General features: G+C 45.0%; 1 protein-coding gene across 7 annotated transcripts in view; it reads left to right on the forward strand.

The window, feature by feature from the left end:
- CHCHD6 (coiled-coil-helix-coiled-coil-helix domain containing 6) overlaps positions 1 to 10,147 on the forward strand; it is a 146,252-nt gene extending 136,105 nt beyond the window's left edge. For all 7 annotated transcript variants that reach the window (XM_067544293.1, XM_067544288.1, XM_067544290.1 and 4 more), the window contains one exon: positions 9,324 to 10,147. In XM_067544293.1, coding sequence (XP_067400394.1) covers positions 9,324 to 9,453 — 130 coding nt within the window. In that variant the 3' untranslated portion in view covers positions 9,454 to 10,147. The remainder of the gene's footprint in view (positions 1 to 9,323) is intronic.
- The last annotated feature ends 1,441 nt before the right edge of the window (positions 10,148 to 11,588 follow it).

Raw genomic sequence — 11,588 nt, forward strand, 5'->3', positions numbered from 1 at the left:
AATTTTCCACTGATGCTTCCATTGTTCAGTTTGACTGGTTGTAGCAATAGGGGAACCCAAGTGTAGACAAAAATCCAGCATTTATATGTACTTTGTTTCACTTAGATCTGCTATGAGCAAGGTAAAACATAGCAGTGGTAAATATGCCTGCAGCCACAGAAGCCTTTCTACACCAGCAACAATATTGCTACCCTTTGTCCTTACTTCATTAATGCTTTTGGGTTATAGTTTTTAGGACTAAAGTTTTATGTTGCATCCCTGGGTGATTTTCTGTTCCTTTTGGCTCTGGAAATGGAAATATTGCTCCCCTTGCTGCAGTTATAAGCTGTTAGTTATAAGACGTGGCAAAATTCCTTTTAATCCCACATAAAACTAAGGTTGAATTTGTACAAGTTGTAATTATTCTGCTTTAGAAAACAGCAGGTATCTACTGGATTCCTTTATCCTGCCTGAGGTCTGAACTACAGGCTTAAAAAGCACGAGGGGTTATTCCGTTTGCACTGGAGAGGAATATCTGATATTCTGTCCTTTCCCTATACACTACTTTCTTTCAGTCTGTTCGTCTAAAGTCCTTTGTGTCTGTAACTTGTACCTTGTAATGTGTATAATAGGATGTAATTATCTTCATCCAAGGTGGAATCTTTGTGTTTGGTTGTAAAGAGAGAGGTCACAATGCTAGTCAGAAATGCATTTTAAAGCAATCTTGACCAACTCTAGTGGAGCTATTTCATACCATGAGAAACCCAGCAGGCACTTCACAGCAGTTGCGTGCCCTTTTCCACTGATAAGATGCAGTACTAACACTTGCAGAGTGTTTAAACAAAAATATGTAATAAACTGCAAGTCCCAGCCCTGGACTTGGGTTCTGATGATTAGGGATCTGTGCTGCTGCATGGGAGAACCAGGTCAATCATAAGTCTTGATTGTTATTGTTATATACAGAGTCTAAAAGAGAACTAGGCACTTTATGGAACAAATAAGACAATAGCTATAAGCCCTCCCCATCTCCTGTAGCTGTGGGTGCTGTGAAGCTGCCCCTATGATCCAAGGTCTGATTCTTGCAGAGGCACGAGAGAGAAGGAACATCATACTTCTGTAAGAGGTTACAGGTCAGATATTGGCACAGTCAATAGAACTAAGTAATATAGTAGGCAGATGTGCCAGCATTTTATCTTGGAAGGCCTGGCTTCAAATGTGGGCTAAATTATAAGGCAAATGAGCTTGGTCTGAGCCTTGTCTAATAGCAGGTACTTTTCATTTTACAAAACATTAGCAGCTGACAGAATTCAGCATGATATGACAATTTTGGCTCAAGAAGTTCAGGACTATAATAGCAAGGAGAGAGGCATTGGCAAAGCTGGGGAAGGGTTAGCATAGGAACAGCAGGTGAGATTTCAGGTCAGCACTGAGGTGCAGTGGTAGAGCTGTGTGTGGGGCCCAGGACTAGAACAGCAGTGTGCGCTTCATATATGGGTTGAGGTGCAGTGACAGAGAGATGAGGAGATTCAGGACTGGAATAACAGGCAGGCGCAGCAGCCAAGCTCTGAGCAGGTACCAGCATCAGAACAGCAGGATTAATCTAGCAGTGAAAGGCTCCCTATCCAATTTCCATCCCTCAGTAAGTCTATATTGAAAAATAAAAAATATCTTAATAATCGTCAAATGTACCCTGTCCCAAACCATTTAACGATGGGTGATGAAGAATGAAGATGAGTTCCTAAATGAATTATTCTAAATTTTTCTCCTTTTGCATCATCTCCTGGGTGTGGGTGGAATCTGCATGCCAGGCACAAGAACATCACTCTAGCCTGGTGAGCTTCCTTGGTGGGGAAAACAAGATTAAATGCATTAATTTAACAAAAAAACACCCTCAGTATTTATTGCAGGCAATTAGCAATCATTCTCTCATGAGTGACCCTTTGCAGAGTTTTGTTTGTTCCTCTCACCCCCAGTGTTTTCTAGCTCATGTCCAAAATAAAGAGCTGGTCTTAGCCTTCCCCACTCCCTACAGTGATATGTTAGAGCTGCTGACTAGATAGTGGACTGGACCCCAAACAGGAGCAATTTGTTTACAGCATTCAGAGAACTGCAGGGACTCTCAGCCAGTGGCAGAACATTTCCCATAAAGCAGGTGTAACGATTAGGGCTCTTTCTGGGCTAGAACAATGATCAGAGTGATTGTCCTGTGGAAATCAATACGTTATAATGCATGAACAAACAGGTGAGTCTCAGAACGACTAGAGATTAGTGGAGCTAGTGAATTACTCCATCTTCCAGTCATACACAGACGACAGGAGGTGTAGTGGCAGAGCAAAGTAAACAGTGCATCTCGTCTCTCGAGTCAAGGAGAAAATAAAGGAAATAAGTAGAGAAGATCTGTTTCCTTTTCTTTTTTTTTTTCCAGTCAGGCTGTGGAGGCCAAGTGGGGACTTCCATGCTGATGTGCTCTGTGTGGTTCCCCCACTATCCACCTTGTACCTTTTTGGAGAGTTTACATTCTGCCATCATGCAGGCTTCTGAGACCTATATATCCAGGAGTGAAGTAAGCCACAAGCTACTTATTTCTGTTCCTCCTCTGTCTCTGCAAAGCTACTGAAAACGGTTAACAGAGTAGAGGATGAAGAAGCAGAACTCTGTGGATTGTTACTGAATAAACGCTTTTTTTCTTGGTGCTTAAACACCCTCCTGTTCCCTCTTAATCCAAACTTTGCATCAAGGACAGCAGATTCCCCAGTACCCTTGAGCTGTGTGTTATCCTGAAGGACATGTGATTCAGAGGAGATGTCAAGCTGCTTTATTTTCATGCGGTAACTATATGACATAGAAGTGCTTTGATCCATTTGTGAGCACAGCTGCTCCTTGGAATAGACCATTCACTGAATGCACCAATACAAATTGCACATAACTATAAAATACCTGAGCATACATCAAATCAAAGTGACTCAAATGCCCCTTAAAATAGTTTGAAGTGCTAATAGCCCAGGAACAAATGCCTTAGCCAGTAAAAAGGCCTTGAATACCTATCTTGAGACTGGCAAAGTTTTCTGTATTTTCTTGGAGAATCCTTCCAAGTTAACAGAAGTGAAAAATGCTTCTGCAGTCATGCTAGCTAAAGGCAGACATGTACACCAGCATTAAGGCTGTTGTAGAGAGGTATGTATGAGCATAGGGCAGGGAGCCATGAATTCCACAGTAGTAATTCCAGGTCAGCCACTGACTCCCTTCTGCATAGCCTTGAACCAGTCACTTAACATTTCTGAACCTGTCCCCCGCCATGTAAAATGAGGATAACACTTTCCCACCTCCACAAGATGTTTGTAAAGTTCAGTGGAGGGGGAAAGCACCGCAGAAGTGCTAAAGATAAAGCAGCAAGCATCAGCATCTGCAGTACAAGTGCAATGAGGAATTAACGTTTTGCACCCAGGTGATTGCACCTTGCTCAAGAAGATCCATTGATAGCTGTTTAGAACTCAGAACCTGGGGAGAGTTCATTTGGCAAATTCACAAAAAAGAGATTCATAATAATTTAAATGGAAGTTTTTCCAAAGAGAGGATAAGGATAAGCTGGTTAGTGGTGGGAGGTTACAGCTACAACCATGGGGAGAAGCTAAAAATATCCACTGCCCCATTTTTTAGACCACCTTTCCGGGATAGGGATTCAGGAGAGAAGAGGGATCTTAGACATTTGGCTCATGGCTGGCAATCCTGATCCTTGTTACCATGGAGCCTGAGTGCTGAAAATAATATTCAAACAAATGTAAAATAGTGTCCATCAGAGGCACCCAGCAAAGGGCCGGGTTTGCTGCTGTGGTGTTTGCTCAGGCTTTAACAAATGTCTTGCCCTGCGCTGAGGCTTGCCAAACACAGCCTCTGGCAAACCACCAGAAGGAGCAAGTTCCACAGGGTATGGGGCTGTCAACTGAGAACGTTCCACACCTGCCTGTGAGTGCTGGTGCCAGGTAACACCTGAGAGCCAGATCATCCTAGCCATGATGGGGCAAAGGGAGAGAGGTTCCTCACTACAACTCTGTACTAGCCCAAGTGATCTTAATTGGGCTACCCTTCTGGCTGCAGGCACCACCAGGCAAAGAATAAAAGGGAGGAAGATAATAGAGCATCACTAGAAAACATTGTTGCTGAGTTTACCTGGCCCCTGATGTTGATACCAGGGGGAGTAGGGGAGAGCCCAGGCTCCCCACATCTACACACACACACTTGGAGAGGACAAAATGTCTTGAGCTGAAGTGATTGCAGATCCTGACCCTTCTTTGTCCACCCTGATGGAACCAGGGTTGGAGAGTAGCTGGCTTCCATGCAGCTGCTGTGAGATGACAGGCTGGCAGCCCAGCAGCTAGCTGATTTTCAGTGCTGTTAGTTGAGGGTCAAAGTCTCACAGTAGTGAAGTCATGAGTTAGTAGCTCAGATGGCTTCATGCCAGGAGAAGGGAGGTAGAGACAATCAAAGCTGGAGATGCCTTCTGGACTGGACAGATTTCCCCCACTTGCTGGAACTGCAGTTGTAAGGAATTATCTTATATTCTTGTCTGTGTGAGATGTGTATACACACACACACGAATTTAGAGGTGCTAGATTGGCAGCCCTAGAGACTGAAGTCCTCCATCTACAGATCGTGTACATCATGGGTAGTAGCGTGGCAAGCTCCCCCTCTCCTGCCAACATCCATCACCCTTGTTTCTCCAAGTGTGACCTGGGACCACAGTCTTCATGCGGCCCTTGGCTTTGTTACTGAAATTGTAACAAGGAGATCAGTTAGTGCCAGTTGTGGTGGTTTATTGTGATGATGCTTACCAGACTTTGGGCTGAGGCCTCTAACTCAGTTCATTGTGGGCCACCTAACAGCCATTGCACAGGAACAGCTCTTGTTTGCTAGCTGACTGGCTTTGAGCCCAGGACCTGTGTAGGGATGAAATGCTGTGTATGCCTTGCGAGGGACTTGCCTGGTTCATCCAGTGATAACTGTAAATTCCTGGAATGGCATACTGTGGGGGTGCAGGGGGTAAGTACCCAACAGTTAGTTCAATCTGACAGCCAATGATAAGTGAGACAATTTCTACTTGCAATGTAAGTGTATGTGTATATGATATTGGAACAAATCAGTGTGTGTCCCTCCCTGCCCTCTGGCTTTCGCAGTGCAGCACATTGTGATTATCTATAGCTTTACGGTGGCCATGGGGAAAGAAGTTTGATCTCTGGCACCAACATCACAGGCCCCCAGCATCATTAGCTGTTAACAATATAAGGTTTGTGACTCACAGTTGATTCCATCTAGGAGAAGCAGTGGCATACACATGAGCCAACTCATGTGTACCATGGTTTTTTGCTTTTTTTGTAAAATGAACCTGAATACGTAAGAGGGTTTCAATGTTCCTCTGAAGCATGAGTCACTGGTCAGTATTGGAGACCGGATAGCATTGGTCTATGCTGGTTTGGTAAATGCTATGAGTCTGAGTCTCTGTGCCAAGCAGTGAAGTGGTCATGGCTGTGAGAGGCTTCCCTGTATCCAATCAGCTGTGTGCTGAGAGTGCTTCAGTTTCTAAGCAGTGCCAGTCCCATAACCTTCATAAGCACAACATACCCTCTTAGGAGGGCAAAAATTAATTAGTCACTCCATCCAGTGTATGTTGATCTTAGATGTAATTGTATCAGACCTCCATTGGGAGCAACCTGGGCTGATTGATGGTGCTATCAACTGCAGCCTTTGTTCATAGAAACTTTCTTTAATGTGAGCTGCGTGGCAGGAAGCAGGTGGGTAGCTCTGTTCTGAACCCCAACAGCTTTGGGGTCCAATGCCTATTACACAAGGAGTTTCATCAAGTTTTATTCCCTCCTCCTACCCCCAAATGAGATGGATCCTGATGTTCTAGAACTCGGAACGCTTGTTACCCTTCAGGTTGACACATCCCTAGAGGGATGTACATAGTTTGGGGTTGGAAGGATTTGATTTTAATTAGTAAGTGCTCGCTAATTGTCTTTCTCCCAGCAACTAAAAACAAATTAAAATAACTGATAAATATCACAATCTGTGGGGAGAAAAAGTGCTTTTATAAAGTTTTAAAATATAATTTAAGGGTGAGTTGGTGCATTAGTGACTCTGTTAAAGAATGCAGCATTCCTTGACACAACTAAAATGTTACAAAATGAATATAATGAATTATTTTACTGTGAAATGTACTGCTTCTTGGCTTATTACATTTTGGAATTTTTAAAATGTACTGCTTAATGTAAAACTTTATTACTAATGATCAAAAAATTACTTGGGAAATTAGAGCTGGTCAAGTAATCTTGATGATTTCCTGATAAGCTTTGACTAGATAATTTGGCAAATAATGTTTCTCTTTATCCTCCCATCCCTACCAACTCCCTCCAGTTTATTAATGCTAGAGATGGGAGCACAGTGGGGATGCACGGGAGGTATAGACCGAATAATTGCCCTTTCAGGAGCCTCAGTCAATGTACATGAGCCTATTATTAGATTACTGCTGGAGTGACAGCAGCAGCTGCTGATGAACGTTGTCCGGCACAGTGATACCACTCCTGTAAGGACCCCACTTTCTGGGTCAGTGCTTGTAGGAAAAGCAGCTTCTCCCAAAAGGAAAACCACCAGGATGGGAGGGAGATAGTACTTAAATCCAGCCTGAACCTCTGGACTGCTGTGTGAGACTCCGTCATCCCTGAGTTACTCAGCCTCCTTTCTGAAGCTGACTTTAGCAAGGTTTTTAAAACATTGCTAGGTTCCATTTGCCCTGCGAAATGGAACCAGGCTTTAACCCCATAGGAGAGACAACCAACATCGTAACTGGTTCCCTCAGCATGCTTCTGTCAATTTGTTGAATGTGTGGCTGGTAGGATGCTGCTGTTGCTGATACAGGGAAGCCAACTACCCACTCTATGAACTGGTATCAGACACCAGGAACCTGGATTATAAATTACTGAAGGTACCCTGTGTATATAGGTTGTTGGCAGTACTGGCATCTGCTTCTAGGGAAGAATGACCACTCGTCCTTAAGGTTTTGACTCTGGCCCAAAAGTAGAAACATTTGCTGGCATCACATAAGCACATCGATGCCCATTGAGGAGAGTGGCCTTCACTTGGTATCAGCTCTGCTGTCATTGGCAGGAAGGGAAGGACACATGGGTGTTCTCATTGCAGGGCAGCTGTTTTCTCTGAATTTACAGAAATGAGAAAAGACAGAGTAAACAGGGGGAGACCATGGCATTTGTTACAACCACCATGATATCCAAAAAAGATTTGAACGGCCCCTCAGGTTTTCTGTCTTCTCTCACCCTTAGCAGGACATGGAGTGTGATTAGAGAATAGCAGGGTTCAAAGGAGCAGTGGTCAAGGAGCTAAAAGATTCCTCTGGGGACAAAGCACATGAGGTTGATTTGAGTTTTAGGAAGGTTTGTATCACTCAGATTAAAAGCCAAAGTCCCTCAAACTTTGGAGGGGATGAGGGTGGTCTGTGGGACCCTCCATTTCATCCTGCTCTGTCCCTGTCATGTCAGACCTTCAGGAAGGGGGACAGGGTGCTGCTTCCTTCTAAGCTTGTCTGCCTGGCCCATGTGTCAGGTGAAGAGAGAGAGAGAGAGAGAGAGAGAGAGAGTGTGTGTGTGTGTGTGTGTGTGTGTGTGTGTGTGTACGTACACGTACGTACGTACTGACGGATAGGAGGAGTTCAGCTTCATAGGGACTGAGCAAAGTGCTCCAAGCCCTGGTAGGCCCAGGGAGTGAATACAGCACTAGGTTGTGAACCCTATCATGGGGTATGGTACTGTTTACCCATAGCTGATCTGGAACTTGCCTAGCTGAGAGACTTCAGCCTCTCTTCCCACCTGTCCATGGACTGTCATGGGAGGATAATCACGCTTGCTGTTAATTACTGGAGCAAAACTTTCCAAAGCCAGTGTCAGAGCATTCTCAGTGGAGATCCCTCACCAGTGGAATTTGCTATTTCTGGTCCATCAGAGTTCAAGGTTGGTGGCCTTCAGGGCAGATTGTAAGCCCCATTGTTTAATCAGGCTAGGGTCAGGGCCCTGGCCCATCAAAAGGTAAGAACAGACATTTTGTTGTAATCCGTGTGTGTGTGTGTGTGTGTGTGTGTGTGTGTGTCAGTCACTTTGACACTGTCAGATGCCAAGATGCTGCCATGATAGGCAGTATATAAACACTCGAAGGAAAAAATAAGCTGTCTCTAGTGTGATTTACATTGGGAACATTGATTCTTGAATCTGAGGTTAAAGACCTGCTGTTTCTTACTAAAGTCCTTACATCCCCATTGTTAAATCCCTCCTTGGACTAATTTTTTCTTGTGCCCCTCACCGGAGCTTGTGTCTCATGTTTGAGCCTGGAGCTGCTTTCACTTGTCCCCCATGGTCAGCCTTACCATTTGTGGGACCCGAGATCCCACAAAGGTGGCAAATCAGGCTACAAATTACCTCCCCTCTTACTGTTATCAGAGGAGTCTGACAAAGAGGTGTTTCCTTTTATTCAAGCTCCACTATCTGAGAAGGAGATGGGTCAGCCTGAGAGGCACAGAAATTATAGGGGATGGTGACCTCCTAGCAAACAGCTTTAGTTTGGGTCAGCCCTAAGGACAAACAGTGAGGGGTTTAACATGCTTTAGCTTGGTTTGCGGTTTCTTGCTGCTAACTCCCAGAAGCTGTATGGCGTAGGGACTGACAAGTGTTAGGTGAGAACCTGGAAGAAATCCTTCTTGGCCTGCGCAGAAACTCAGCTCTGATTCACATCATGTAGGGGTGATGATCCAGAAAAACAAGCTTGAAGCAAATGAACTGCTGGGGTTGGGCTAATTCTTCCTCTTCAGACCAGCTTTGACTTCGTTAGAGTGTGAGAAGAAACCTTAATGACAATGACAAGATCTCTACACTGTGTAGTTGCAGAATCTTCATTCAAAACTCATCAGGAAGCAAATGGAGCTCTGGAATTTTTAACTTGTCCCTGCTGAAATGTTAGACCCTGTAAATCGTGGTGGGATCATGTTGATTTTGGGTGGTACAGGGTGGAAAGAGGGGAGGGCCCAGTTACACATTTTGAAATGTTCTACCTCTGCCGTTTGGCTGTTTCAGTGACCTGTTCTGTAATTCCCTAGATCTTGCTTTGTTTTTCAGCCAGCAATACCTGATAATCTTCTGAAGGATGCTGTTTCTCCTGTCTGGGTCTGAGCTATATCTCACCCCTGCCCATGTTACTCATTCATCTCAGAAAGAAACAGTCCAGTGTCAGCAGTTGAATAACTAACCAGCCAGCTCTTCCCTTTGTCTTCTTCTTTCCCTCTTTCCCAGGAACTGTTGGTTAATTATGGATAAACCCCGGCAGCCACCAAAGAGCAGAGCACAGGGACCACAGAGGCCCTGGGAAGCCCAGCATCCTTCTGGATTTATGCTCACCAAAATCGGTGCCTTCTGTCTGTAGCAGTCCAAGAAAATGACGATTCCTCTTCTAAATGCCTGCATGTATTGGTCTCACTGGATGTTTTTGGAGTTGGGGTGGGGGGAGGACTTGAGGGGCAACACTGTTCTGCCAAGTGTGCTTCACCCTTTCTATTCGTTCATTATGAAAAGAACCCTGTGAACACAAGTGCCCACAGCACAGCACATAGCTTAGAGGCTCATGTGACCCAAGGCCCAGTTAACTTTGTCCTAGTTTTGGTTTCACTTACCCAATCTGTGTTTCAAGTTCTGTTGCTTTTGTCCTGTGCTCTAAAGGCATCTGAAATATTTGGGGAAGCAACCCTGACCTGCTTGTTAGGATTAACTGTTCCTAGCATGCTCTTGTGGTTAACACCAGCCAACACATTCTTTCCCTTCCAAGGCTCCCTCCTAAGAACAATAAACTGTCTAATGGTCACTGGGTCCGTGAGATGCTTTCAGTCCCATGAGTTTGAGAATTGCTCCTTTCTCTCCCTCCGGACCCTGCCAGCAGCAAAAATCTGTCGATTCCCAATAAGCATCCGAAATAGGAATAGTTCCAGTCACAGTTTGTAAATTAAAAATTTCCTCTTGTTTCAAGCCAAAGACTGAATGACTTTGGTTTTTCTGAAAGAACTTGGAAGGGGACAAAGCCTTGGCCAAAAGGGAACTAGCTGCAGTGAATAATGCTGCAAAATGCAGAGCCGTCCCTGTCCCTCACTGCATCAGTCTTTTGTGTATTCTCCCTCCCTCACTTGCTGTTAACTCTCTCCTCTTTCTCTCTCACACCCCCCTCACTCTGTTGTGCTCCCTCTTTGTGGAACAAAGGGTGGTGGGAAACAGCACAGCTAGCATTGCATCCCTGTCCAGTGCAGAGGCAGTCGCAGCTCTTGTTTTTAAATACAAGTCCCCTCTCCCTGGCTGAAGCAAAGCCTCTTTCTCAGACATCTTTTTCTGGCCCTCATTCTTTGATTGTGGTGTCTTTCCTGGCTGCAGAGCAGTTAACAAGTCGAGAAGAATCCAGATTTTTTTTTTTTGAGCTCATATCAGAGTTGAACACATCATTTATGAAAATAGCTGAGGGGAGGGGGGCTGAGAAGAGGCCCCCATGCTGTGTCCTGCCTGTCTGTGTGTCCTATAGGGAGTTGTCCAGTGCTTTGGAGTAGCCCAGTTCTTGGTTAGAGGGGGTATATCCTTTCTTTCCCCTGACAGTACTCAAATACTGTTGCCATGGGAACCTGTGTAAGAACCTGGGTAGGGGGATGAAGATGGGATTTGCTGGGATGAAAAGGGGAACATTTTGTACCTCTTAGCTTTAAAGGGGTCTGGCTGCCTTGACTCTCTTTGCATAGTGAGTCTTGTGTCCTTTATTGTGGGGTTGGGGAAGGAGGAAAGGCATAGCTGGGGGTCTTCTAGCATCTGTACTGTCTGGCTTTGGTCCGTGACTGGACATGTCCCTATTGCTTTGCACACTGTGTGCTTGTGCGTATAGCATATGCAGAGGTCATTCTCCCATCTTTGACATGCAGCCACGTATAGGTTGGGATCTAGTTCATGATTTACCATACCAAGGACACTATGTAGTCCTTGAGGACAGGAAATGAAGAATAACTTCTCCAGTTGAAACCACGGGTGAGGTATAAGGTAGCCAGAATGAAATGAACGGAATTGGAATTTAGCCAAGACATCCAGCCACCACCAAAGCTATTGAAGGATGTACCATGTCTTCAATAACCACATGAGATCAGAACCTCGGTTTAACATCTTAGCCAAAATGTAACACCTCCAGCATTTCAGTGCCCTTCACAGCTGCTTTGGGTGCTTAGTTCAGTAGTAAAGAGTGCCACCTCCTGAGTCATTATTGAACTTTGTCACTCATCACGGGTGCGCTTGAACTGGAAATGTGCCCGTACATTAGCTCAGTTTCCTGGCCTTTTACACTTGCCCTTAATCAAGCAGGACAGAGCTGCAAAGCCCTGTTTACTCTACGAAGCAGTGTGTTCACTCACTCATTGCCTTCCTTGGTTAACGTCTCAGATCGTCTATAGATTCCAAACTTGCTGCACTGTGCAGGTCAGATCCACTGGCCCTAAGAGAGGAGGGAAAGCTTTGTGAACCAGAACCGGGCAATCTGTGCCC

The sequence above is a fragment of the Emydura macquarii genome, unplaced genomic scaffold, assembly GCF_026122565.2.
Source record: "Emydura macquarii macquarii isolate MOO-44397 ecotype Brisbane River unplaced genomic scaffold, CSIRO-AGI_Emac_v2 contig_968, whole genome shotgun sequence".
Taxonomy (NCBI): Eukaryota; Metazoa; Chordata; order Testudines; family Chelidae; genus Emydura; species Emydura macquarii.